This window comes from Phoca vitulina, unplaced genomic scaffold (assembly GCF_004348235.1).
Source record: "Phoca vitulina isolate PV1807 unplaced genomic scaffold, GSC_HSeal_1.0 scaffold48, whole genome shotgun sequence".
NCBI classification, from domain to species: domain Eukaryota; kingdom Metazoa; phylum Chordata; class Mammalia; order Carnivora; family Phocidae; genus Phoca; species Phoca vitulina.
The window spans coordinates 10823128-10848544 of NW_022589751.1; the positions used below are offsets into that span (position 1 = coordinate 10823128).

Genomic DNA, 25417 nt, shown 5'->3' on the forward strand with positions numbered 1-25417 from the left:
CAGGAGTCGGGACGGAGCAGGGTGCGGATGGACCAGGACTTCTACGCACCAGGAAGAGCCCAGGAGCCCAGGCACGTTTGGCTTGAACAACAGTGACCACAATCAACATTTATTGAGCACCTGCCGCGTGCCGGGCAGCCCTCACAACCACCCCGAGAGGTAGGTGCTATCCCTCCGAACGCGGGGGAAACGGGTGTAGAATGTCGGAAACCCGCCCAGAGCTGCAGAGAGGAAGTGGCCCACCCAGCCAAGGCAGCACCTTGCATTTGGGGAGGGAAACGGCTTCCCGAGGAAGCTCGTTCTCCACTCCAAGGAAAGCATAAAGGAGGTATCTTCAGACACCCGCAGGCCCCGGGGACTTCCTGTCTCCTGGGGATCAAGGCAGACGCAGCTCTGAAAGCAGGTGCCCCAGTTCTAACCTCACAGCCACTGTTGTTTTAAGGAGACCAAGGGACCCCCCCTGGCCTCCCTCCTCCCCCAAAGAGAAGGATTTGGGGGTTTGGAACCTGGAGGAGAGCCTAGTCTAGGTGGTTTCTTTAAGAGAGCCGGGGGGCTGTCCTACCCTTAGCGGCTGCTCTGCAGGGGGCCGGGGTGCATAGCCAGACTGTGGCGCCCTGGCCTAGAGCAAGGGGAGGTGGGAGGTCTCCCACAGGCGCCGGGCCAGCTCGCCGGCCTGCTGCACCAGCACGTCTGTGGGGATGACCGACAGGTGGAGGGCCAGCAGCTCGTGGCACTTGACGGCCTCGGCGGGGTGGCCCTTGCTGTAGTAGCGCAGGAGCTTCCTGGAGGAAGGGGGGTGGGATTCAGGAGCGGGGCCCCAGCAGCCCTCCCAGATGGCAGGTGCCCCTCCCGGCACGGCACGGACACTGTCACCTTGCGAGGCCCCAGCACCTGGCCAACCACACGAGGCTCGGCCCTGGGCCACGCGGTCCACCCCTTTGGGTTCCCAGCCCTGCGTGGGGCCTGCCGACGGCCGTGTCCAGGCCACGGGAAGCCACAGAACCGGCAGGGAAGCCGAGGGCCCGGCACGGACGCTGGCAGGTGCTGCCCACAGTGTGGCAGCCAGAGACGGGCATAAACCCGGGCGTGCTCCCACCCGCCCCCCTCACTGAACACGGGGCTGGGCAGCAAAGAGCTTCCACCGAGGGCTTCTTGGGGGGCGTTCCTGGAGCAGGAGCTGCTCCCCACGGGGAAGTGGCACTTGCGGGGCACCCACTGTTCCCAGCAGCCTTGTGAATCGGGGTCACCTGTAGTAGTCTCCTCCCAGCACGCCGATGGAGGCCGAGTCATCTGAGAGGACGGGCACCTCTATTATCTGGAGTTTGTACCCCTGCGGAAGAGGAAGAAGGTCTTACAGGGGGAGGTGGTGGCGTGGTGGAGAGAACACGAGCCTGAGTCAGACGCCATGTTCAAGGCCTGGCTCAGCCCCGCGCGCTGGGTGCTTGCTGCTTGGACCTCTTTTTACCTCGTTTTCTCAACTGTGAAGTGGAACTAACAGTAACCTCCCAGCGAACACTGGAGGTGATGTATATAAAGCTCTGAGTGTCCTGCCCGGTACACATGTGGTAGTTCTCACTCCCATCAGTGCATGGACCTGGCTCAGGGACCCGCACGAGCTCAAGAGGGCTGCCAGGAGGGCGACCCTGGGAGGTGGCATGCAGGGTCTTGAAGGGCTAGGCATTATCAAAAGGTCCAAGTCTCTGCTGTGAAAGCGACCACAATCTCCAGGGCAGGGTAAGAAGGAGAAGGGAGATGTCCGGGTGGCTCAGTCGGTTAAACGTCTGCCTTCGGCTCAGGTCATGATCCCGGGGTCCTGGGATCGAGTCCCGCATCGGGCTCCCTGCTCAGTGGGGAGTCTGCTTCTCCCTCTGCCCACCCCCCCATTCATGCTCTCTCTAACAAATAAATAAAATCTTAAAAAAAAAAAAAAAGGAAAAGGAGGAGAGGGAAGTAAGATGCTCTGGGCAGCCACTGTGCATCGGGCACGGTCATGGGGCTCGTCTCCATGCTCATGTGGGCACCGTGGGGCCCGTCCTGCGGGCGAGGAGGTACACTCAACATGCTAGGCGGCTGCCCAAGACGGCACAGGGCAGGCAGCCTCCACAGCTGGCTCTGCCCCCCACAGCCCTACTGCAGTCTGTCACTCCGTCGGGCCAGCCACACACACAAAGCCCTGCCTCTCCCTAGAAGCTAAGGTAAAGGTCGTACACACATCCTAGGCTCAGAGCGCAGACGGGAGCCTGTCGGCCAGGAGAGCTGAGCCTGGGTTCTGGCTTCTTCATTTATGACCTTGGTGGCCCTGGGCACGGAGTTTGATCTCCAGGCATCAGTGTCTCTATCTGTAAAATGGGGCCAATGATCCCTGCCCCAACCATGGCACAGGCTGGGAGGACGGGAGGTTGGGACCCAGGAAGCAGCCTGTACTCTGGAAGGTGCTGGCCATTGCTCTCGGGGCAGAGTGAAGGAGGGCTGCTGCCAGGGAGAGGGCAGGGCCCGGTGGGGGTGGAGGGGGCGTGAGGGGCAGAAGGAATGGACAGAGAGCTGGAACACGGACTCAAAGTGACAAGTGAGGAGAAAACAAAGAGAAACAGGAAAGAAAGAGGAGAGAGAGAGAAACAGGCAGCGAGCTCCCATGACCTGTGCTTACACTGGAGTAACAGTGAGGTCTAGAGCGAGAAGTACCGGGCCAGGAGGCCGTACTGTCCTCTTCACCTTGCGCAGGTTGCTACACGGCTCTGAACCTCGGTTTATCGGCCTCTACAATGGGAACGACAGCGTGCCGTGCTCTGTAAGCGCAGCTGGCGACGCGGAAGCAAGTGTGAGCAGCCGTTCTCGAGGGGCATGCGTCCATGTGTTCGCGTGCGACCTGGACACCGCCTTGAGTGACAGCACGAGTCGTTCAGACAGCTGCTGGAGGGGTCACAAAGCGCCCCTGAACACGGGACCCCCGAGGTCTGGGTGCCCACGGCTGTGCCTCCCTGTCAGCTCCACTAGGGACGAGAAGAGATGAGAGACAGACAGATTGAACACAGTGCAGAAGAAAGGGGTCCCGGAGTGAGCAGAGAGGAAAGCATTTTGGGACGGTCCTGCCCTGGGACCTGGCCGCACCCACCATCTCGTTCTCGAACCACAGGAAGTAGGAGAAGCAGAAGTCGCCCTCCCGGAACAGCAGCGTGCTGTAGCCCTTCTGCAAGTATCTGCGCGCCAGCCGGATCAGACACCAGACCTGGGGACAGGCGGAGAGCGTGCTCGTGGCGGCCCCGATGGCCTCCCCAGGGCCCGCGGCGTCGGCCCTCTCCCCACAGGGGGCCCAAGGCTCAGGCTCCCGGCTCTGGAAGAAAAGCACTCGGAGGAGGAGCTCCCGGAAGGCCGGCGGCTGCTCCAGCTCACCTGTTTCCTGAGTGCCGGGCATGGCCTGGGTCAGAGCGGGAGCTCAAAAGTAAATCATTATCGAGTGGGTGGGTGGACTACCCCTCCTCAGTTACTGTGACAATAAAATACACGTAAAAACCCTTCACGTAACTTGACTATGCACAGAGGCCATAAATTAGTAAACTGATCATTCAGCCCAGAAAACAGCCAAGGACGTTGTTAGTTAACACAATACGAAACAAGGGTGTGGCCACCTGGAAACCCGACCTGCTGTCCAGGGCCACTCGCTCACCGGTCCCCGCCAGGGGCGTAGGCTCTATGCCAGGAAGGTGCTGTGGGGCGTGTGAGCACAGAGGACCCTGAGCCAGGCATGCGCTCTCTCCAGGGCTGAAGTCCCAACCAGGGCTCACCAAGAGGTCCAACAGAAACACAGGGACCGAGGGACAATGTGCCTTGGATCCCCTCGGGGACATTCTCTTGCCTAATCCAAGGGCTTCCTTGCTGCCTGTGACCTGCCCGAGGGAGGAGAGCAGGGGCAGCCTGACTCCTCCATTCTCCAGGGCTGGAAAAGGCCTGATGAGCTCTCGCACCAAAAACCTTAGCGGAAGGCTTACATGATTCACGGCAAACCTGACTACAGCGTAATGTCTAATTACATCTGCAAGCAAATACGTGGATTTGCTGTATTTTCAGGAAAGCAATTTGACAACGTGTATCGATAACCTTAAAAACATTCCTCCCATTTGACTTAGTAATTCCATTTCTGGGAATCCATATTGAGAAAATAATCAGAGATGAGGACAAAGATGGATGCACAAAGGTGTGTGCTGCAGAATTATTTATGACCGCGAAAGCCTGGGAACAATCTAACTGTTCAACATTGGGGAAATGGCTAAGGAAATTATGTTACATCCACATGATGGACTATTGTGGACTTGTTAAAAATCATGTTTATAAAGAATTAATGACATGAGGAAATGCATCAGATAGAAAGCGAAAACGTGGGTAAACACAATTGCATCTACAGAATGATCCAAGATTATGACCAATGGCAAAACCTGCACAGAAAAACAATGCAAAGAAATGCAGCCAGAGAACCCCTAACAATCTCCGGAAAGATGGCTGGAGAGGCTGGTACCAGCAACTGCTCCATGAATTCTGTCGATCTTCTGTGCCACGTACCGTGCTGAGTATTTAACCCGCAGCATCTCACGTGTCTGTAATTGTTGCCCCCCGTGTACATCAACAGTATCACCAGCTTCTTTCACAGATGAGCACACAGACACTCTGACTAAGTAATGCCCTGGGGCCACACGGCCAGGGAAAGGCAGAGCCCACCCCGCCTTTTGTCACCCTCTTGATTTTAACTATTAGCGTGTACTTTAGATGAATCTAACAGACGTTTATACTAGACTACCTACCACATGTATAGTATATAAATATACACATACTAGTTTGCCATGAAACAGTCTATTAAAGAGAATATAAGAACCCCCAGTGAATGTTTCTTTAGTACAAACCACCTAGTGTTAAATCCTGTATCCAAACTGAATGACCTTGTGTTTCTTCTTTCCATTTGAGTTCATTCAACAAATACTTATTGGGATTTATTTATGCCAAGCACAATGTTAGGCCCTGGCCGTTTCCCCCTCTGACCTCACTGCCCAGACGTGCTCCTTCAGGCACATTAGAACACACCCAGGAAGGTGCCCCCGACATCGACTGAGGCTCATGTGGCCCCGGGTGCCAGGACCCTAGAGTGACGAGGCCCAGCTGCTATCCTTAGGAGCCTGCAGACCAGCTGTGTGCAGACACTGACAGAAGAGTACAGTAGGGTTAAGGTGGGGTGTGCTCAAGGTCTCAGGGGAGCCCCAAGGGTGGGGGGCATCAGTCTTTCCTGGACAGGGGTCAGGCCAGCACGTCTCATCTGACGGGGGTGAAGAGGACCCAGGCCGAGCAATGGTTACCTTGGTTCTGATGAAGGTGGCCAGTGGCCCCCTGCCCAGCTCCGACGAAATCCTTTTACTGCTGCTGAGGGAAGGGGCCACCATCTGGCCGGTCGTGCGGTCCACATAGATGAAATGCACCAAGCCTGGGAAGTCTTCTAGGTAGGTGAAGGTCGGAGTTAAGGTGCTCACAAAGCCAGGGACCAGGGAGAGTGCTACTCTGTCCTCCACCTAGGCTTCCGGCAAGGCTAAGCAGTGGAGTCTGGAGGCCAGGCCTGCCATGCCCACCTCTCCCCACAGCTGCCATGTCAGCCAACCTCCTAGGGTCCCCGTTTTCCCAGGCCTCTTTACCTCTGAACCCCCAACCGGGTGAAATTCTCCTATGCAAGTACAACGGATCCCTGGACACTGGCACATCTAACCTGGGGAGTTCTAGACCCAACAGGAATAGCGAATGTTCTTTTTTCATCATTTTCATGAGGGAAGAGTTTAAATCACATACGTGGTGAGGCTGGTGTGAGAGCAGAGCTACCTACCTACGGATGAGCCTAGCTGACCGCCCAGCCCACACACCTCGGCGTGGTTTTGTTTCTCTCTCCACACTTCACCTTCTGAAGCTGGAAGGTTCCCACTGGAAAGGGAACAGCCAACATGGCAGGGTGGTGGCTGGTGGCTAAAGGGGGCCTCTGTCATCCCTTTCACCTGCATACTGAGACCTTAATACAGGAAAAGCTGCTTTATATAAAGTTCCAGAGGAAATCAGTATTCGATAAAACTAGTATTCCATAATGAAAGGGTCAAACAGGTCTTGGGTAGGGTTTTTTAAGGAGGAATAAACATTTTTGGTGCAGGCCTTCTCAGAGCCTTCATGTTCCACTGTGTACTGTGACATCTAAGGAGGACACAGCCTCTCTAACCTACCTGACCCCAGGACCCCTGCCCCTCCTGGAATAGCTGTTACCACTTTGCTGGCTGGACACTGTCAACATAATCCCCAAAGCTTTTATGAAGTCACTGAGGGACAGCTGGGATTTGTGAAATTTCAGTCCTGGAGCATTCCTACAGACAAGACACCCATGACCGTATCTCCTATTCTTCAGAGAAAAGATGCTGAGGTGGTGGAATATATCTGCTCCTTCCCAAAAGCCCAGAGTCCTGCAGAGTGGGCAGGTGTGGGGGACATACAGACACGAGGGACTCGGGCATGAGGATATGACACCATGGTGACGTTCCTCCTACTCTTCACCAACAAGAAGTCCTTCCAGTCCATCAGCTTCTCTCTGCCGGGGAAGCAGGGGGAGGCGGGTGGGGTGCGGTGCCTCAGCTCCCGCTCCGGCTAGCGGGGGCCGCACCCATACTTACTGCATGATGGCCTGCACCTGGCCCTGCAGCTGCTGGGGCAGATGGGGGCCCCCCCGGCCTGGAGCTGTGGTCAGGAAGCTGAGACGGTAGATGGCACAAAGCTGCCGCTTCACCTTCCCACACGCCTGGAGCAGCCTGGCATCAGGAGAGGAGAGCATGACAGCGGGAAGGGCCCTGGAGGGGGGCTGTCCGCATGTGCGCTGGGGACACACACACCTAGGACCCACTTCATCCCATGGGTCACCTCCTGACTGGTGACAGACACAGCTGCTGAAGCACACCCCTGCCCTCAGAGACACCGGAGGCAGCTCCCCGGGTTGCCCCCAGTGTGGTGCGCGGTACTTGGGTGGAAGCTCCTGGAATCTCGCCCCACCCCCATGGTTTATTTTATGGAGAAATGAGAGGAAGAGCACCCTTCAGGGCTGAGGCTGGGCGGGAACCTGAGCCCTCTGCCCCACGTTAAGTCCTCAAGGCCCTCTCCTCCACCTGCAGCCCCTCTGCCTCCCAGCCTCCCTCCGGCGTCTGCGGGCCGGACTCTGCTCTCCGGGAAGCCCCTCGCCCTCCTGAGCGCCTTCCTGAGCATCCTCTCCCTCCTGGCCTGGAGGAACCTGCCCCTCTGTCCAAATGACTCCCCCCATCCTCAGAGCCCACCACTCACTCCCAGGACGATCCAGGTTCACTCCTGGAGAAAGCCTTGCTCTTGAATTCCAGCCACGTGCTCTGTAGGACAGGGTACAGGTTGGCTTCACGCTGATGGCCCCACGGTGAGGTCCAGAGGAGACCCTTGCGATATCGGGCTCAGTGAGGGACCCACACCTCTCGCCCGCTTGAGTATTTAGGCTCAGGACGCAGCTGCCCTCACACAGTCAAGCTGGCTCTCTGGCAGGCCCCCCCAGCTCTCCGCACCCCGCCATACACACCGTTCTCTTCAGTCAGCGGTTCTTTAAAGAGCAGTTTCTGTGCAGCAAGCACGGGGCTCACTGCTGAGCTCGCAAAGACGTGTAAACTAATGCTGTCGGAGGGACAGGCGAGGGCCCCAAACAGGAGGACGTGGAGCAGGCACCGGGGTGCTGAGGTGCGGCCCTAGCGAGCTCCTTAAAGGGGGACTTTACATCCGACCCCCACGCTCACCGTGATGGCCCGAGGCACTCCTCGCTCTGCCTCCTCCAACCCTTCTTCTCATTTTCAGACGCACGTGTGGCGGCCACAGTGAATCTCGGGTCCTCAGACGACCCAAGCGCCACCAGCTGCTTCCCCTGGGTGACCTACCCCTCCTGAACTCCTTGGAGGCCCCCGGAAGAGACTGTGCATTTCTACCGTCTAGGCCCCTCCAGCCTCATCTCCGACCTGGGCTGTGAGGGGTGCCGGGCGGAGGCTGCTGGCCTTCATGGTGGCGTAGAGTCAGGCTCTGCTCCTGCCACTCGCCCGCCCAGTAATCTGAGCCCCGGCTTCCTCACATAAAACACGGGAATTCGAATTCATGTTCTGCCAAACTCACGTCAAAATGCTCTGAACATACTGCTAAATTTCTGTTATCACTTCGTGATGCGGGAAACAAGGCTCACGGGCCCGCGGTGGGGCCACTCCCCGAGTGTGGACAGAACAGACCCTGCCACCCCGGCCCTGCTTCTCCCAGAGGCCGCTAGATCTGGCGACTGAGCCTCACCTGAATCTCTTGTCCCCCGCGATTCTTGACAAACTTATCCATCCTCTGCCGCAGGTCGCCCATGAAGGGGTGGGACCGCAGGGTGCTCCCGGCCTCCTGCCCCTCCTTCAGCTTCTTCTCCAGTAGGGAAAACCCGTCCAGCAGCTGGTACAGGACGAGGGCCAGGGGGGTGCTGGGGCCCTAAGGGAAGAAGCGCAGGGCAGGATGAACAGGGGCAGCCTGCGGGAAGGCGTCCAGGCTGGGGCACTGCTAAGGGAGGTGGGGGTCGCTCCTACCTTGGTCAGGAGCACCATGTTGATGCCCGGCCACAGGGGCAGGCAGTAGGCGGTGTGGGGCACCATGGGGCAGTGGCTCTCCTTCACGTTGGCATCTAGGAAAACCCTTCTGGGGCCGGAAGCGACTGGGGAGGGAGGCACCAGTGTCTGGAGGGTGTCTTCAGCTATCTGCGGAGAAGAAGAGCTGTCCGTGGGAGGGCTGGGGTGGGGGAGCCGCCTGGCCTCTGCCTCATGCACCCACCCATGGTTGCCCATTCGCTGTCTCCCCTGTGAACCATGGGAGTAAACACTTCAGCTCCACGAAATCCAGTTCTTCAATTCCTGCGCTGTGTTACCACGGCCCCAGCAGCTCCCCTGCCTCCTCGGAGCCATTCTACCCGGAGTCAGGACTGGGTGGCAAGCAGGGGCCGTGAGGAACAGGAACTGGGGTGGGTGGTAGAAAAGAGACTTAAAGGGCAGAAAGGTCGGGGGTGGGGGGAGCTCTGTCCCGGGCCTTCACTCGGACAAAGGCATGTCAATAATGCTGTCATTCTACCCACCCTGAGAACATCCGGACCGCTGGTCCCATGGGGGAAACTGAGGCGTGGAAGGACTAAATGAGCAAGACTCTAGCCTTACTAAATAAGTAAGAAGGGCTTTAGTGGGAAAAAGTAGAGAATTGAGGAAATCACCAGAGATGCCACGAGACCTTCTCTATCAGGATGGCACTGCACTGTGAGAACAGCCAAAAAACTAGCAACAACGTACTAGCTGTTGTGCGGATCTGCTAAATAAGTAATGGAGGCACGTGACGGACTCTTATTCCTTACACACTAGCGCGGAGTAAATGGAAAAATGCTTAAGGAAAACAGTGTAATGAAGGACATCAGGATACAAATTTGGTAAAAGAAAAAAATACATGTAATGTATAAATATACATACATATACGAACGTAAAATCAGAGAGAAGACAGAAACACCCCAAAATCTTAATAGTAGTTAACATCTGGGGGAAGGATTAAGAGTGACTGAGTGATTTTTATTCCTTTTCATACTTTTGTATTTCCTAATTTTTCTACAATGAATATACTTACGTTCTAATTTAAAAAGTCATCACAAATTAAGTCGGACTTTCAGTCCCAACAACAGTGAGGAGGGTGGGAAAGTTGAGGTCACCCTTCGCCCACCACCCACCCTCCTGGCCCTGGCCTCTGGGACGAGCTCTGTCCCCCGCACTGACCAGCCCTGAGGTGGCAGCAGGAGGGCCGGCCCTGTGCGGAGTTACGGGGAGCAGACACCTCAGAGTCCCCAGTGTCCACCGCAGCGTCTCAGATCAGCTGGTGCCCGGTGGACCTTCCCTCCCCCAGGAGAAACTCACCTGGACCTGGGGAGCATCCGTGGGTGGGGTGCCCCCATCCAGCCAGATGGTGCTACCTACAGGACACAGGCGATAAGATAACATAAATAACGTGAAAACGTGAACAACGGCTCAGCAGTGTGTCAGAAGGGGAGGGTGGGGCAGAGTACCTGGCAGGGGCGAGGGTACTTAGTAGGGGCTGGAGCAGCACTGCCCTGCTCATCTGACCCCGAGCTGGAAGTGCAGGGTGCGCTCTGCAGTCGCGGGCTGGAGCAGCCTGGGCAAGAGAAGCTCCCCGCAAGGCCAGCTGCTGGGTGCAGGCTCCTGAGGATGTACCTGGCAGTGGCGGGGGGGGGGGCATGCCCCTCCTTGGCCCCCTGAATCCCCTCCTTGATTCCACCTTCTCACTCCTTCAGGTCCCTCCCTGTCTACCACGGTGCCTCTCTCCCAGAAGGCAGCACACTTATTCAATCAGTAAACTTACTGAGCACATACTATGCACAGGGAATTGAGCGGCTTTCCTTTCCCAGCAGAGCTCACAGAAACTTACTGAACCCACTACATATTTGAAATATTACATGTTTGTAATAATATTGTTCTCCCTTATATTTCATTGCAAATAGCCATCATTTGTAATCACGTTTCTCTAGGGAAGCCCGTTGATAGATACATTCTGAACACCTGATTTACAAATGAATGAGTACAACTCAAGCCATTCGTAAGCGGTGAGTTCCAGGCACTGGGAAATGGCATTATTTACAGCTCTGAGGCATAAAAACTAACCACTGAGAAAGAGGCCAGGAGGAGGACTGTGATGAATGAGGGAAGGGAGCAGTAAGAAGAAAAAGGCGCTTTGGTGATCACCCCAAAGCAGTGTCTCTTGATGTGTTCTGGGCTCACGGAGAGCTTAGGGACCAGAGGACAGCCACGGACCCCGGGGCCCAGAGGAATGTGTAAGTCTACAGGAGCTGGTGTGGGATCTCAGGGGTCCCAGGCTCCTCGAAACCCATCCACGGACTTCAAGTTAGGAACATCTAACCCACTGGTTTTCAACTGCGGCTGCACGTGAGACCTTTTGAAAATCTTGATGCCCAGGTCACATCCCAGATCCATGAAGTCCCAATCTCTGGCACAGGCAGGCCCGGCTTCGGGAGTTTTTAAAGATCCCTCGGTAAGCCCACCATGCAGCAGGGCTGAGAGCCACCGCGCTAACCTAGATCTGCGCCTAGGGCTGGCTCCACGCTGATGCTCACTGGCCTCACAGGGCGAGTTTCTAGAAGTATTCATACCTGGGTCCCAGCCCACAGACTAGCTTCACTGGTCTGGCTGAAGCGGCCTGGCTGGTTCTCACGTGCAGCCAGGGTTGAGAACCAGTGGCTTAAGGACACCACACAGTAAATTCCTTTCAAAACTCAGTCCCTGAGAAGTGTCTTCTCCTGAACCCCTGGCCTTCCTCTATTAGGTGATGTGAGCCATACGATCCTTCCTTCTCCCCAAGAGCTGCAGAGGTAAATGTGATGCCCATTCAGAGGGACTACAACAGTATGGATTTTGGCTTATCTTTTTTTTCAGCAGTGTTGTCTATTGTCTTGTTAGCAACATTTTGATTATTTTTCGTTTCTTTTTATTGTTTACCCACCCACATCATCTGGAAAAACAGGTAAGGTATAGAAATAGAATATGTACCTTTTAAACCATTATACTTGAAATCAAATGATTATTACTTAATTTTAGTTACGGATTAATTGATTTAAAAAAAAAGGCAGAGAATACACCTATGGGAGATGACTTTTTAAATGAAATCAGCTTGTCACACAGCTTTAGGAACCATCTGAGTAGCCGAGCTTTCATTCAGGCTGGAGCTGGTGAGAGTGGGGGGGCAGAGGAGGACCTGCGGGCAGCATCCTGTGCTCGAGCCCCCTCCTCCGGCTCCTCCCCAGGCCTCACCTGAGCTGTGCTCCTCGGGGGAAGGAGCTGGTGTGAAGTACTCCTCAGGGAGGGAGAAGCTGTCCGTCTCCTGGGAGGGAGAAGAGGGCATCTTGGGCCGAGGGCTGGGAGAGCGTCTCCTAAGGGCTCAACCCTGGGCCCCGCTCCCCTCCACACACGGTTGCTGCAGAACTCCTCCTGGCCCGAGCTGTGGAAGCAGGGCCCCAGGCCTGCTGCACGGGGATGCTCTGGCTGCTCCATGGCTTCCGCGGGGAAGGCTGCCATCAGCAAGGGAGACCTAGTTAGAGCTCCTCCTCTGCTCACTCCTCCCCGCCTCCCCAGGGAGCCCAGCACTTCTGCCCACAGCCCCCCACCCCCTGCGCCCCCCGCCACCACGCAGCCCTGGGGGGGTGTCCTCACTTTCCACCCAGGTTTCAACTCTAGGTGGCCTAGTCTTTCTCCAGAACCGCTGAAATTCCCGAAATTCCAACACACAGGCAACCAAGCCGCCGCCAATAACGGGGACGGGGTGGGCAAGGATGGTGGCTAGCACCTACCGAGCGCCCCAGGCACCGCTGGCCTCTAGGGAAACTGTCCCCTCTACTCCTCCAAACAACCCTTGTCCCATTGCACAGATAAGGGAACCGAGGCCTAGAGCGGCAGGGACTCCAAACATCTGCCCTTCTCACGGACTAAACCACATGCATTCTAGAATTCCCGTTCCGTCTGAACACAGCAGGAAGCCAAAAGCCTGCCCAGAACTGTGATGCAGAAACACAGCCTCCCCAGGTGGCCTGCCCAGCACCCTGCAGGCTGGGTTTTGGAACTGCCCGGGGAGCTGGCCCAAGACCTGAGGGTCGTCATCCTCCACTGTGCTCTCGCTGGGGTAGCGATCCTGGACCAGGAGGATGAGGGCGAGGAGGTCAGCTGGGCGCAGGGAACTGGCACTGTGGCTGCGGAGAGAGCAGCCGGCTGTCAGTGCACGCTGGCGCCCCCTGCAGGTAACAGCGGGCGAGGGGTAGGCAGGTTAAGGGAGTTGGGAGCAGGGTCCCTGCTCTCAAGGGATTTATGAACGTGTCAGCTGGCTTCATTCTTCTTGGAGAAAGGCAAGGTACAAATAAAATTAATCAGTTCATTAATTTTTAAAATAAAACTTGGTGTATTAAAGAAAAAAAAAACCCACCAATGAGAAACCACTGGGGACCAGTCACAGCCTATGGGGAAGTTCTAGAATTCAGATTCGGAGACAGTGTTCCAGAAAGACCTAATTCAGAGGAGGGAATGAACTGAGAGCGTCAAGAACTGAAGAGTTGAGGAGGCTTCAGGGAAGAGACGGGTCTTGAAGATCTTCTTGGCTGGGGAGGTGGTGCTTTTCAGGTAGAGGGAATAAGGGACCGGGGGTGGGGGGGGAGGCAGGGGTCTGGGCCGCCGCCTGCTGGGACCAGGGCTCACCTGGAGTAGAAGGCCAGCAGCTTGGAGTGTACAAGCAGGAAGGCGTGCAGGGCCTCCTCGCCGGCCCTCTCGGGGCTGGAGTTCACAGCCTGGATGACGTGCCGCTCCAGGGCCTCTATGCACAGCTCACAGAGCTGAGGGTGAATCAACCGCTCCACAGCCTGGCGGGCAGGGAAAGGAAGCCGTGTTACCGACCACCCTCCCCTGCTCCAGGTCCTGGCTGGTGGGTATATTCACTCAGTCCATGCTGAACGCATGTTACGTGCCAGACACTTGGGAACAGGGCGACTTGGGCCAGCCTTCCTGGGGCTTATGGTCTGGTCACTGGACTCTAGTGGGTGAGACAGACAATATGCAAGGAAAGAGACAAGAGAAATGCCAACTCTAAGTGTTGTGTAGGAAACACGTGGTACCGACTTGGGTAGGGTGTCCAAGGAATATGTCCTTGAGGAAGTCACCTCTAAATTGATATCTAAAGAACAAGAAATCCTGTTAGAGAGAGTAGAGGGGGAGAATGCTGCAAGCCAAGAAAAGAGCATATGCAAAGGCCCTGAGCTGGGAAGAGAGTTTACAGCGGTGCTGTCCAATGGATCTATAAGGTAAGCCCTATGCATAATTTAAAATTTGCTAGTAACTACATTTAGAAAGTAAAAAGAAATAGGTGAAATTAATTTTAATGATTTATTTTACCCAATATACCTAAAATCTTATCATTTCAACATATAATATAAAAGCATTATTAACGGGATGTTTGACACTCTTTTTTTGTACTAAGTCACCAAAATCCAGTGTATATTCTACATGTACAGCATAACTCAATTTGGACAAACTAGATTTCAAATGCTCAATAGCCAAATGTAGCTAATGACTACCGAACTGCACAGAATTAAATATCCAGTGCTCCTGAACTGCAAAGAAGTCCTGGGAGGCCAGGGCGCAGTGAGTAAGGGCAGAGGGGCATGAGGTGAGGCTGGGGCGAGTCCTGCAGCGGCAGGTCATACAGGGCCTGGTCGGTTCTGGAGGGAGTGTGGATTTTAAGTTAACTGCATTAGACCACCTCCTACAAGAAGCCTTTTCTGATGTCTCAGAAAGAGCTGGTAACACCATCCCTCGTGCCACCATGGATTCAGATGGGAAACCCAATAAGGCAGCACCCAGGATGCTTTATTTTGTTTTCAGGCGTATACGTACGGCTGATTTCCTCTCAAGGGCAGCGACGGTATCCTTACTCATCTCTGTTCCCGGGGCCTGGCACACCTCTTAGCATACAATAGGTACTACACATTTATCAGAAGAGGGAGGGAGCGGGGTGCGAAAACAAATCCTTTAGATCTATTTTCCAGTCCACTAACTCTCTTTCTACTTATGTCTCATCTACTATTTAAACCATCCTTGAGGTTTTTATTTTAACAATTATGTTTTTATTTCTTAAATACCTATATGGGTTCTCGTTTAGCTTTTATGTCTTTAAATATTTCAGAGTTATTTTATGTTCTGGACCTAATAATTCCAGTATATCAAGCTCCTTGGGATCTAAATCTATTGGTGACTGGTTTTCCTCTCACTTGTGGTGGCTCATGTCCTTGTGCGTCTGTCAGTTCTGAGCTCCTATTTGTTTGCTCCGAACCTGTCCTCTAAAGCAGTAGCTTTCAAAGTGCAGTTCCTGGACTCACATAATCAGCTTCACCAGCAAACTTGTCAGAAATGCAAATTCTAGAATCCCCAGACCACCCCCACCCATGAGAAAAGTGAGGCCTGGCAACCCTTATCTTACAAGCCCTCCAGATGATTCGGATGTACCCTGAGGGTGAGAACCGCCACTCAGGAGGAAATCTGTGTTTGTCTCTACAGGGAACCAGCAGTGGTACCCGCAGCGACCACCTGAGCTCCTCAGGCCGGGCCTTGGCGCGGGGATCTCGGGCTCAGCCCCCAGCTGCTGAGGGCCTAATTAAGGCTCTGATTGCACTCAGGCCTTCCTGCCTTTAGTGCTGCTTATTTTTCACTACTGTCCATGCTAGTTTCAGCTCAATATAATTGGGGGGGGGGGGCGATCAGAATTGAGGGAGCTATCTTCAGAATTTCCATAATTTACTGTGAGCCCCAAACTGCATTAAAAAGCCTGTTTTACCTAGGATCTCACTGTTTTATTGTAGGGAGCCCCATCAGAGTATCGAACCCACCAAGAGGCCACAAAGAGCAACCTTCTAAAGATAAGAGTCTGAGGGTCTATGACCTCACTCACGACGCGGGGGGTGGTGTGTGTGTGTCAAAACTTGGCCTTAAAGCTCCTCAGCCCTCTGACCTGTCACTCCTGTGGCCCGAGGCCTCCCGCGCCCAGTAGTCACCTCCACAGCGAAGCACTGCTCCTGCTCCCGCAGGCGGCCATACGTCCACAGCAGGCTCTGGAAGTGCTCCCACACCTGGATGCGCCGCTCAAGGTCCGGGGGCCGCAGCCTGGGGGCAGAGCAGGACAGACCCTGAGAAAGCTGCCTGTCCCCACTTTCAACCAAAGGAGCAGAGTTACCGTCAGGGCTGGGCGAGCTCGTGTGACTTGAGGCGACAAGCAGGAGAGCCCTCTGAGCACAGAAGGGCTGGTCCAGGCTGCGCCCTGGCCGCGGAGGGGGACTGTCACAGAACCAGGAGGTAGGCGCCTGAGCAAACACTTCACCTCTCAGTTTCCTTCATACACGGACATACGACACGAGGTCAGCTAGAGAGTCTCCAGAAAGGAGCCAGGGGCAGGGTACGAGTGAGCAGCTTCACAGAGGCCGGCCACCTGCTGCGCGGCCTGACAGGGTGCTTGGCAAAGGACCCAAAGGGGACCGAGACGAGGACTCACTCCTTTCGGATGAGCTGGCCATCCACGGTGACCAGCCCGAAGTGCACCTCGAACAGGTACTTGAGCACGCACAGCTTCTGCCGCAGGTCACCCTCGCCCTCCGTGTGGTCTCCATTGATGGCAATGAACAGGCATTCTCCAAACTGTAGGCGGAGGGGGCTGGTGTGAGCCAGCCCCAGGGGACCCCTCACCTGGCCTGATCCCGGAGGAGATCGAGGGGAGGCCTAGGTCCCAGGGGATTTTGATAGGGCGGTTTCTGCTTTCTAAAGGAGTCTGAAGTTCAAGGTAAGGGCGAGGCATGTGGACAGACTGCCCACGGCACCGAGGGAAGAGGAACATGGGCTCAGGGGTTACACACTCACCAGGTGAAGGACGTACAGATAGTTGCCATTTTCCGTTGAGAAGCACGTGTATGTATCTGAGAGCTTCTCCAGCATGGTCATGGAGGAGATGATGACTGGGGCCAGGAGGGTGCTGAGCTGGTCCTCCATGGGAGGAAGCTGCAAGAGGGGAAGAAAGTAACAGCACTTGGAGTGCCAGACCCTGGCGACAAAGGAATGGACAAAACCCAGGCCTTGCTAGCAAGGGCGTCCGTAGTTTTAGACCTGCCTGGAAGGTACCACCGCCCTGACAGGAAGGAGGCAGGAGGAGACTGCCCCCAGCACCTGGGTGCTAGTGAGAAAAGGCTGGGAGGGGTCAGCCAGCTACCTGTGCCGTTCTGCCTCTGAATCCAGAAGGAAACATTAAGGACTTAGGCCCCATCTCCACAGTGGAACGTGTGGAGCATTTAATGGAGCACTGACCGACTCTAAGGAAGTTCTCTACGTGTCCTAAAGTCCATGCTTTTTGTTGCAGTTAGGTCTACCTCCGGGGAATGTATCCTAAGGACAATGATCAGGGACAGGGCAGAGATGCGCACAAAGATGCTCACTACAGCATAATGTACAGCAGCAAGCAACTGTAAAAACCTGAAATGCTCTGCACCAGCGAAACAGTTAATAACAGCTCAGCTAAATGACGGAAGAAGGTAAAGCCACCTCAAATAGGGGACTGTTTCAATGACATGGAAGATTCTTCTGATACGTTAATAAAAATTGTTGTGAGTGGTATTTTAAAACGCATAGAAAAAACCAAGTATTGAAAACATATTAAGAAAGTCAATGCAACGCTGCTAAAGTTATTCCTTCTGGCTGAGAGAGTATGAGACTTCCCGCACTTTTTATGCTTCTGTAGTGCCCCCATTTCCATAACAAGCCAGCCTTCACTTTTAGGAGCTCTTCCTCCAACCATTCTCTCCGCCCTCCAAAATCAGGAACAAAACAAACAGAACCAAAGAGAAACTGGACAAATTTGCTGGCACCACTCAAACCCTCCTCAATGGAAGGGGAAAAGAGAACAGCTGATCTTCCCTACGCTGATCTTGGAAGACTTGACTGCAATATGGAGAAAGCCAAATCCCGACTTTGAGCTTGTGAAATCTGAAAGGAGAGGAGTCAGACCTTGCCTTGAAAAGAAAAACAGGCAACCAACCAGGGGCAACGTGCAGCATTTACAACAGGAGCGAGATGCAGTGCTGTGGTGAGGATTTCCTTCCAACTTCCTCAGCGCTCAGGAGCCGAGGTGGGTCCAGCTTTAGCAGTGGTTCCTGCCCACCCCCCTGGGCCCAGTTCAGATGGCCCCTCTCCTGACCATCTCAGCCACCCTGCCCCGTCACTCCTTACCTCACACCGTTTAACTTCCTTGGCACATTTAACATTCCCTGAACTCATGTGTTTATTTCCACCCTGTTCACTGTCCTTCCTCCTCCCTCTGCAGCCCTAAGTTCCGTGACAGCAGATCATGTTGTTATGGTCACTGCTTCACCCACTGCTTCACGCATAGTAGGTTCTCAGTTAATATTCACTGAATGAATATCCCTCCACAGAGGCAAACGTTTGTTGAACTGCTCATGTGCCACAATTTTCTTGAACTGTCACAAACAGATTATGTTAACAGAAAGTCACTTAAAAATCTAGATTGTGTACAACAACTTGTTTTTTAAGTAGTGGCTTTTTCTGCAGGTGTAGCGAGATTTTTTTTTTAAAGGTTGGGAATATGAAAATATTTGGCATAGGCAGAGTGTAAAGGAATTACTATTACTTGGAATTATAAAGTGGTACATTATCTTTGAGTGGCTTTTGAATCAATGTTTCTATTTATAGGAAATTATCCTAAGGAAATAATGAGATGTGGGATCAAATTCAAGCATAAATGTTCCCTACAGCAATAATTTTAGCAAACTAGAAACAATATACATGTCCAGTATGGGAAAAATGGTCAGATAAGTGGTACATTTATTTATACACTGGAATATAATGCTTCCATTAAGATTTATGCTTTTGAGAATATTTAACAAAAAAGAATAATGCTTTTGATATAATGGCAAGTGGAAAAACAGAAAATAGAACTGTAAATGTGGTATGATCCCAACTACATATAAAAGATAAAGACCCAAAGGAAATATATAGAAGAGCTAATGGCTCTGGTACTAGAATTATGGGTCATTTAAAAACGATTTCTCTATATTTCCCAATTTCCTACAATTAATTCATGTTATTTATAGAATCGGGGAAAAAAATAAGTGTTGTGTACATAAAAATAAAACTTTAAAGACATTTTTTCTTTAGTCACTTAGGAACTGAAAAATCAGGATTTTGTTCCTTTATAAGGCTTTCAATAAAGAAGATAAACACCATCAGATAACTTGCTTCTTTTGCTTGTTTTATTCATTCATTCACCAATATCCTGAGTGCCTTTCTGTCAATATTATGGCAGGTTCTGGGGATACAGAGGTCTACTGATTGTTGGCTTCTTCAACTGACCTGATCGAAATAGAAGTTTAAGAACAAAAATATTAAAACTTTATGTATTGGGGTGCGTGGGTGGCTCAGTCAGTTAAGCATTCGACTCATTTTCAGCTCAGGTCATGATCTCGGGGTCCCGAGACTGAGCCCTGTGTTGGGCTCTGCGCTCAGCAGGGAGGCTGCCTGAGATTCTCTCCCTCTCGCTCTCCTTCTGCCCCTCTCCCCGCTTGCACTCTCTCTCTAAAATAAATCATCTTTAAAAAAGAAAAAAAGAACTATATGTATTGACTGCTAAAAATAAAAAAGCCTCATAGACAGACTTATTTTTTAGCTTAAAGAAAACCACTAGAATGTCATGATCTCTGCTGATATCTTTATTCCTAAAGACTGTGACAAGAATATTGGTGATGTTGGGTGGATTAAGCTGCTCATGCAGAACTGGCTCAGCTGGTGATCACGCCCAGTAGAGCGAGAAGGGGCTGGCAGGCCACCTGTCAGGGCTGTGGCAGAAATGCCAGAACTCTCTCTACTGCTTTCCCTGCAGAAATGTTGAATCCAAAATTCATCTGGAGAAAATTTTCAAAATAAATCACTCCTTTCAAACACAGAGTAGAAATTATGAGTGAAAATGACAACTATCTCCGAGCTGTAATATTTCAGGGTCACTCTGGATGTCCATACGCAAAAGATAAACCTTCATCCATACTTTACATCATATACAAAAATTCAAAGGGGATCATTAGACCTAATATAAAAGCGGAAACTATGAAACGTCCGGAAGAAGATATAGGGAAAACTCTGTGATCTAGGGTTGGACAAAGATTTCTTAGATATGACACCAAAAGCGTGATTCCCTAAAAGCAAAAAATGGATACACTGGAGTTATCAAAATGAAAAACTTCTGCTCTTTACAAAATACCGGTTAACGGATGTGAAGACAACACACAGACTGGAAGAAAATATTTGCAAAACACTTACCGAATAAAGGACTTGCATCCAAACTACATAACTCTCTCAAAACTCAGTAAGAATCCTAAGAAATCACCTACCCAACAAAAAGATGGGCAAAATGTGAACCGACTTCAATGAAAAAAGACACAGAGGGCAAATAAGCACATGAAATGATGTCAAAATCATCAGCCAATAGGACATGAAAATTATAAGACAATGAGATTCCGAGAGACACTTATTAGAATGGCTAAAATTAAAAAGACCACAGCAAGTGTTAGCGAGGGTATGGAAGGGGAAGTCTCCTACATGCGTAGTGGGCTGGATACGCTACAACCCCTCTGGCCAAGTCTGGCAGTTGCTTACAAAGTTTAGCATATACCTCCACGATCTAGCCCTTCTAGCCCAGCTATTGACCCAAGAAAAGTGAAAGGCGACGTTCATACAAAGACCTGCACATGAATGTTCATATCTGCTTTATTGGGAAGAGTGAATAATGGGCCACAGTTACCATTAACAGGGGCATGGATACACCAACCACGGCGCGCCGATACCACAGACGACCTCCCGCCCAGCAGGGACAAGGAACACGCTACTGCTACCTGCTGCAACATGGATCAATCTCAAAATTATGCTGAAATAGAAGCCAGACCAAAACCACTTTGAGTGTATACTGTATGACTTCATTTACCTAAAAGCCTAAAAAATACAAAGTCCTCTATTGTGACAGAAAGCAGACTGGTGATTGCCCAGGTTGGGGAGGGTGGGGGAGGGGTCACAAACTTTCGGGATGACAAATGTATTTTATTGATTGTGACAGAATCACAGGTGTGTGTGTGCGCGCGTGCACACGGGTATCTCAAATCGTACCCTTTGAGAATGTTCAGTGTACAGTATGTCCACTATACCTTAATGTAGCCGTTTAAAAAAATTGACGTGTTAAGCTTATGCTAAACTTTTTAGGGAGAGAAAACGAGGACACCAAATTTCTCTGTTGTGGGATTTAAACTCTACCTCCTCCTCCTGCTCTCATTTAGCCTGATGAGTCCTGGTGGAGTAGGGGTGAGCTCACTAACTCAAGAGCATCAAGAGGCCAACCTCTGAGGATGAGCAGCTGGGTGCGCAGGGCTCTGGACCGCACGCACCACCCTGTTAGTTCCTGGCTGGGCCAGGAGCGGGTGGGCAGGTTCTCCCTGTGCTGTTGTTCCCTCCCAAACCCCTCCTGCCCTGCACTTACCTCTTCTCCCTCAAACCCGAACTTCAGCCGCAGACTCTCGGCAAACTCCTCGTCTGTCCAGTAGAAGAGGACCTCTGCACCTTCTGTGGCCACTAAGACGCACTTCATCTGCCAGGGAGAAGCAAGGTCAAGGTCACCTTCCAGCCCCTTTATCCGGAAGCTCAGCCTGAGTAACGAAGAGGATCATAACCCCAGCAAACACCTACTGAGCCCTCACAGGGCACCGGGCTCCAGGACAGGGGCCTTCCTGCTATTATTTCGTCACACCCTCACAACCAGCTGAGGAGGTAGGGATCTTTAGTTACTCCCACTTTCTAGAGCAGGACTTAGCACAGCTTGGAGCTCCTGGGATCTAAACCCAGGCCTAAGGCTGGGGCTCTTGCCTCTGTGTTTTCCAGCGCCTCTTGCCAGATCGTCAGACTCATCATGGGCCCACCTACACCGAGCATACGGAAGGACCCCACTCCTGATCTGGACAGAGGATCAACTGCCCAAGAGGGGCAGGCAGGATGGTGGCTCATGGCCCTCAGTGCCTGGTCTAGGTGGAGGGAGGCTAATGCACCTCTCTCCAGGCAGTTCAGAAACGTGTTTCTCCTCGAGGCAAAAAGAGCTCCAGAAGACAAGCTTCAAAGCCCCTGGGAGTGGGTTCAGCATGACATATCGTCATTCACGAGTTCCTTCTGCTCTGGGTGGAAACAAGCTGCCTAACCTTGTCCACAGTTCACGCTCACACTTTTTTGGCTTCCTCAGCCACATCCCCCTGGATCTTTGGCCCTCCCAAACTGCCTTCCCCACCACCCACACATGCACCTTCTGTGCCACATATTTTAATGCCTGATTATACAAAATGTGTCTCATTATTCATCAGTGGGGAGAGTCTTAGCCCAGAGCATCCCACACTGTGCCTTTCATTCCCCGGGGGGTGGGTGGGGGGCAGCAAGACACTGATCCTCTCAACCCGGGGGCAGCCTGACCAAGCCAGGTGAGGTCCAAATTCTCAGGTCAGCTGCTTGCAGATGAGAAAACCCCAGGCAGGGGCTTCACATCTCTTGTACCTCAGTGCGCCACACGGACAAGATCGCGTTGTACGTGTGCCGAGACATGATAATGACCAGAAAACTCTGCTCTGACTGCCCCCTGAGGGGATGTCCAGTTTCAAACAGGATCACAGCATCTTAAGGCCTCGGACTCAGTGACACTCTTCGGGATCCCCTAGGCGCCCAGCTTGGTGGCACTTACTGAATTCCTCCCCAATCTCCGGGGGAGGGGAGTTTATCAACTCTAACTCCGAGCACCTGGCCTCAAGGTGGTTCCTCGACAGTGAACAAAGAATGCAGCCTATTCCCATGGAATTGCTCAACACCAGGCAGAGATGGGGAGAGCAAACGAGTGTGAAGCAAAGGCTGCTGGCTGAGGGCAGGTGATGTGGAAGAGGCGGCTCTGGGACTCCCAGGTGAGTGTGACAAAGACAGGGGCTCGAGGGGCAGGCCTGATGGGAAGGGAGCGTGTGTGCGGGGCAATGGTGGGCTACAGCATGGAGGGTGGTCAGCAGCGGACAGCCCTCTGTAGGCTGGGAAGGCTGTGGGGAGTGACGTGCTGGGCGCAGGTGGGTGAGGTCAAGGATCCTGGTGTGAGGTAATGGGGGCCCACTCCTTGGGCGGAGGCCAGGAGAGGAAGGGGCCGATGCAAGAGGTGTAGCTTAGGGCAGTAGGCCTTGATGACGGCCCGGAGGCAGGGGAGGAAGGAGCAAACAGGCAAAGGTGACATGAGCAGGCAGAGCTGGGGCAGGGGGTAGGGGGGACAGGGAAGGCTCAGTCCGCTGCCTGCCCTGGTGTGTGCCGCCCGTTGCCCCAGAGCAGCCCCAGAGTGGGTGCCGCCCGCCTCCGCTCCGCCCCCAGGGCAGGCAGGATCATCCACCTTGGCAAGGAGCACCGCGGAGCCCGCACACAGCCGGAGGTTCACAAGGCCGCAGGAGGCACACTCGACGACCAGCTCACGGAGAGCAGCACGGCATCTCGGGTCCTGCAAATGCTTAACACAGAGAGGTCATGAGGGCAAGCAGAGCCTCTCATCTGACTGCTGTCCATTTCTGGGAGCACCAGCTGACGAAGGACTCAGCGGTCACACGTCTCCCTCCGGCCCTTAGGCCGCCTGCTCAGAACATACACCCCACAGCCAGGAGGCGCGGGTGCCCTGTATCCCTACCCCCGCACTCCCCGCACCACGAACCCGCCAGCACAGTCCTTTCCACGTAGCAGCGGCCCACAAACATTAATTCCCACCTCCTGTTTCCTTCCGGGCACTCTCATCTTACCGTGGGTCACTCAGAGCCCTGGTGTGGTCAGCAAACCCGCCCTGAGCAGCCCCAACGGGCTTGCTAGGAGTGACTGGGGAGACAGCACAGCGCACCCCAGACCCACAGGGAAGCAGGCCCAGAAGGGAGGGGACATCCTGGGACGATGAAGGAAACCAAAAAAGGCACCAGAGACCTGGTTCTAGTTTCGACTTGGCCAAGGCAACTCTCTAGTCTCAAACCCCTGCTCTACCTCCCTACAGGGTTATAGGGAAAAACAGAATAACCAGGCGGGAAGCACTTAGCAAACTCTGCTTTCTTACACAGAAGTGGGCTCACTTTCCCTTGTTATTTCCCAGCTTCCCTTTGTCAAATAACAGGGTGAACCATACTGGCTCCAGAATCATTCACATTTTGATGATAAAAGGCAGGAATAACATAAAGCTGTAACCTAACTCGGAAACCAAACGTCGTAAGCAAGTAAGAGGCAAGAAAGGATAGTGAGGGGCTCAGCATCTTTTGCAGCGTAACTGAGACTAGCTACGTCACCGGCATGACCGGCCTTAATGACCTATTCCCGGAAAAGTGGAAATGCTTTGCAGTGGACATTAGGTTCTACTGTTGTTGGAACGCGACCCTTGCCGGCGGTGTCATTTTGTGATTTCCCTGTTCTATCCTGCTCTCAAGAGGCCCCACAGGCCTCACTGAAGCTCCAGATGGCGCGGGGCCAACCTGGGGAAAACCCCCGGCCCCATTTTCACCACCTGCCCCAGCGAACGCCCTCAGGCCGCCGCGCCGGCCTCCCAGCAGCTCTGTTTCGGGGCGCTCGGCTCCGTCCGGGCCCCGGCCTTGCCCCTGCTGGGCTGGACGGCCCGGGAGAGAGAATCCGCGGGGCGCCCGCCCCACGGCGCCTTCCTGTGTGCCCCGCACTCCAGTTTACGCAGCACCCCAAGCCCCCGCGAAGCTCACAGCTACCCTGGGAAGAAGGCCCGGCTGGGGGCGCCCGCCCCATTCCGTGGCTGCAGAAACCTAGGCTCCGAGAGGTGAGGCGTCAGGCCCCGGGCCAGACGGGCGGGGTCTGTGCGGCCGAGGTGGGGCCCGCCCCCACTTCCGGGAGGGCCGCGCGGGGGTTGGGGAGCCAGGAAGCCCCGCCACCCACAGAGGGGCCGCGCGGGGCGGCGCTCGGACGAAAGGCGAGGCCCACGTACCGGCTCGCCGCCCTACACCGCCCAGCAGCCCGGGCCTCGCGGGCGCGCTTCCGGGTGCGACCACGTGACCTCTCGCGTCACCGCCCCGCCCGGAGGAGGGGCTGGAAGGGCGTGCGGGCTCCGAGGGTTCGAGTCCGTCCCCCGCCCGGCGTCGCCTCTGCCCGCGGGGCCCTTCGCTCCGCTCGGCCTCCCGGCCCGGCGAGCCGGGGCTCTTCCCGTTCCGCGGCCGCATTCCTCCTGTCGTCGAGGAGCGCGCGGAGGCCTGCGGAGTTGGGGGGTGCTGCCCGCAGCCGTCAGGGGCACCTGCTGCGTCCGCCGCTGGGCTTGCCCCTCCGCTGGCTGTAGCTCTAGTGATTCCCCACCGAGACACTAGGGACATGTCCCTTTTCGCCCCGCTTCACACAGGGGAAAGCAAGGCCCAGAAAGAAGAAATAATTTTGCAGAGGGCCCGAGTTAGGATCAGAGCCCAGGTCTCCTGGCTCCCCCCGCGCGGCTCTTTCCCACCCTCTGGCTTTACCTACTGAACCGCAGTTCCCGAACGAGAGCTGCCCTCCGTGACTGTTTTCCGTGGCCTGGGGAGAAGACAGCCCGCACAAGGGCCCGCTTGGCCCCACTGTGCTAACGCTGGAATTTCGTTATAAAGGTTCTCAGTCCATTTGGGAGGCGGGGTGCACATGAGGGGCTTTGTTTAGAACCCGTGTTTTCAAGATTTTCT

At 53.9% G+C, this 25417-nt stretch overlaps 1 protein-coding gene across 7 annotated transcripts; it reads right to left on the minus strand.

Annotated features, from left to right (window-relative positions):
* Positions 1 to 11: 11 nt before the first annotated feature.
* Positions 12 to 24764, minus strand: HPS1 (HPS1 biogenesis of lysosomal organelles complex 3 subunit 1). Of its 7 annotated transcripts, none has more exons than XM_032432464.1 (20): positions 24703 to 24764; positions 23119 to 23232; positions 21202 to 21309; positions 16536 to 16673; positions 16174 to 16316; positions 15680 to 15788; positions 13335 to 13495; positions 12733 to 12835; positions 12062 to 12160; positions 11904 to 11973; positions 9978 to 10033; positions 8622 to 8789; positions 8347 to 8526; positions 7339 to 7400; positions 6681 to 6815; positions 6533 to 6598; positions 5340 to 5484; positions 3113 to 3226; positions 1248 to 1330; positions 620 to 782 (listed from the first exon to the last, which is right to left on the minus strand). In XM_032432464.1, the coding sequence occupies exons 3-20, from the start codon at positions 21307 to 21309 to the stop codon at positions 620 to 622; spliced, it is 2103 nt and encodes a 700-aa protein (XP_032288355.1). In that variant the 5' UTR covers positions 23119 to 23232; positions 24703 to 24764. The 7 variants fall into 7 exon arrangements, 4 of the variants coding, with proteins under 4 accessions (XP_032288357.1, XP_032288359.1, XP_032288355.1 ...); XM_032432465.1 differs by lacking the exon at positions 24703 to 24764 and adding an exon at positions 24470 to 24691; XM_032432466.1 differs by lacking the exon at positions 24703 to 24764 and having other exon boundaries at positions 12 to 782; positions 23119 to 24691.
* Positions 24765 to 25417: the final 653 nt, after the last annotated feature.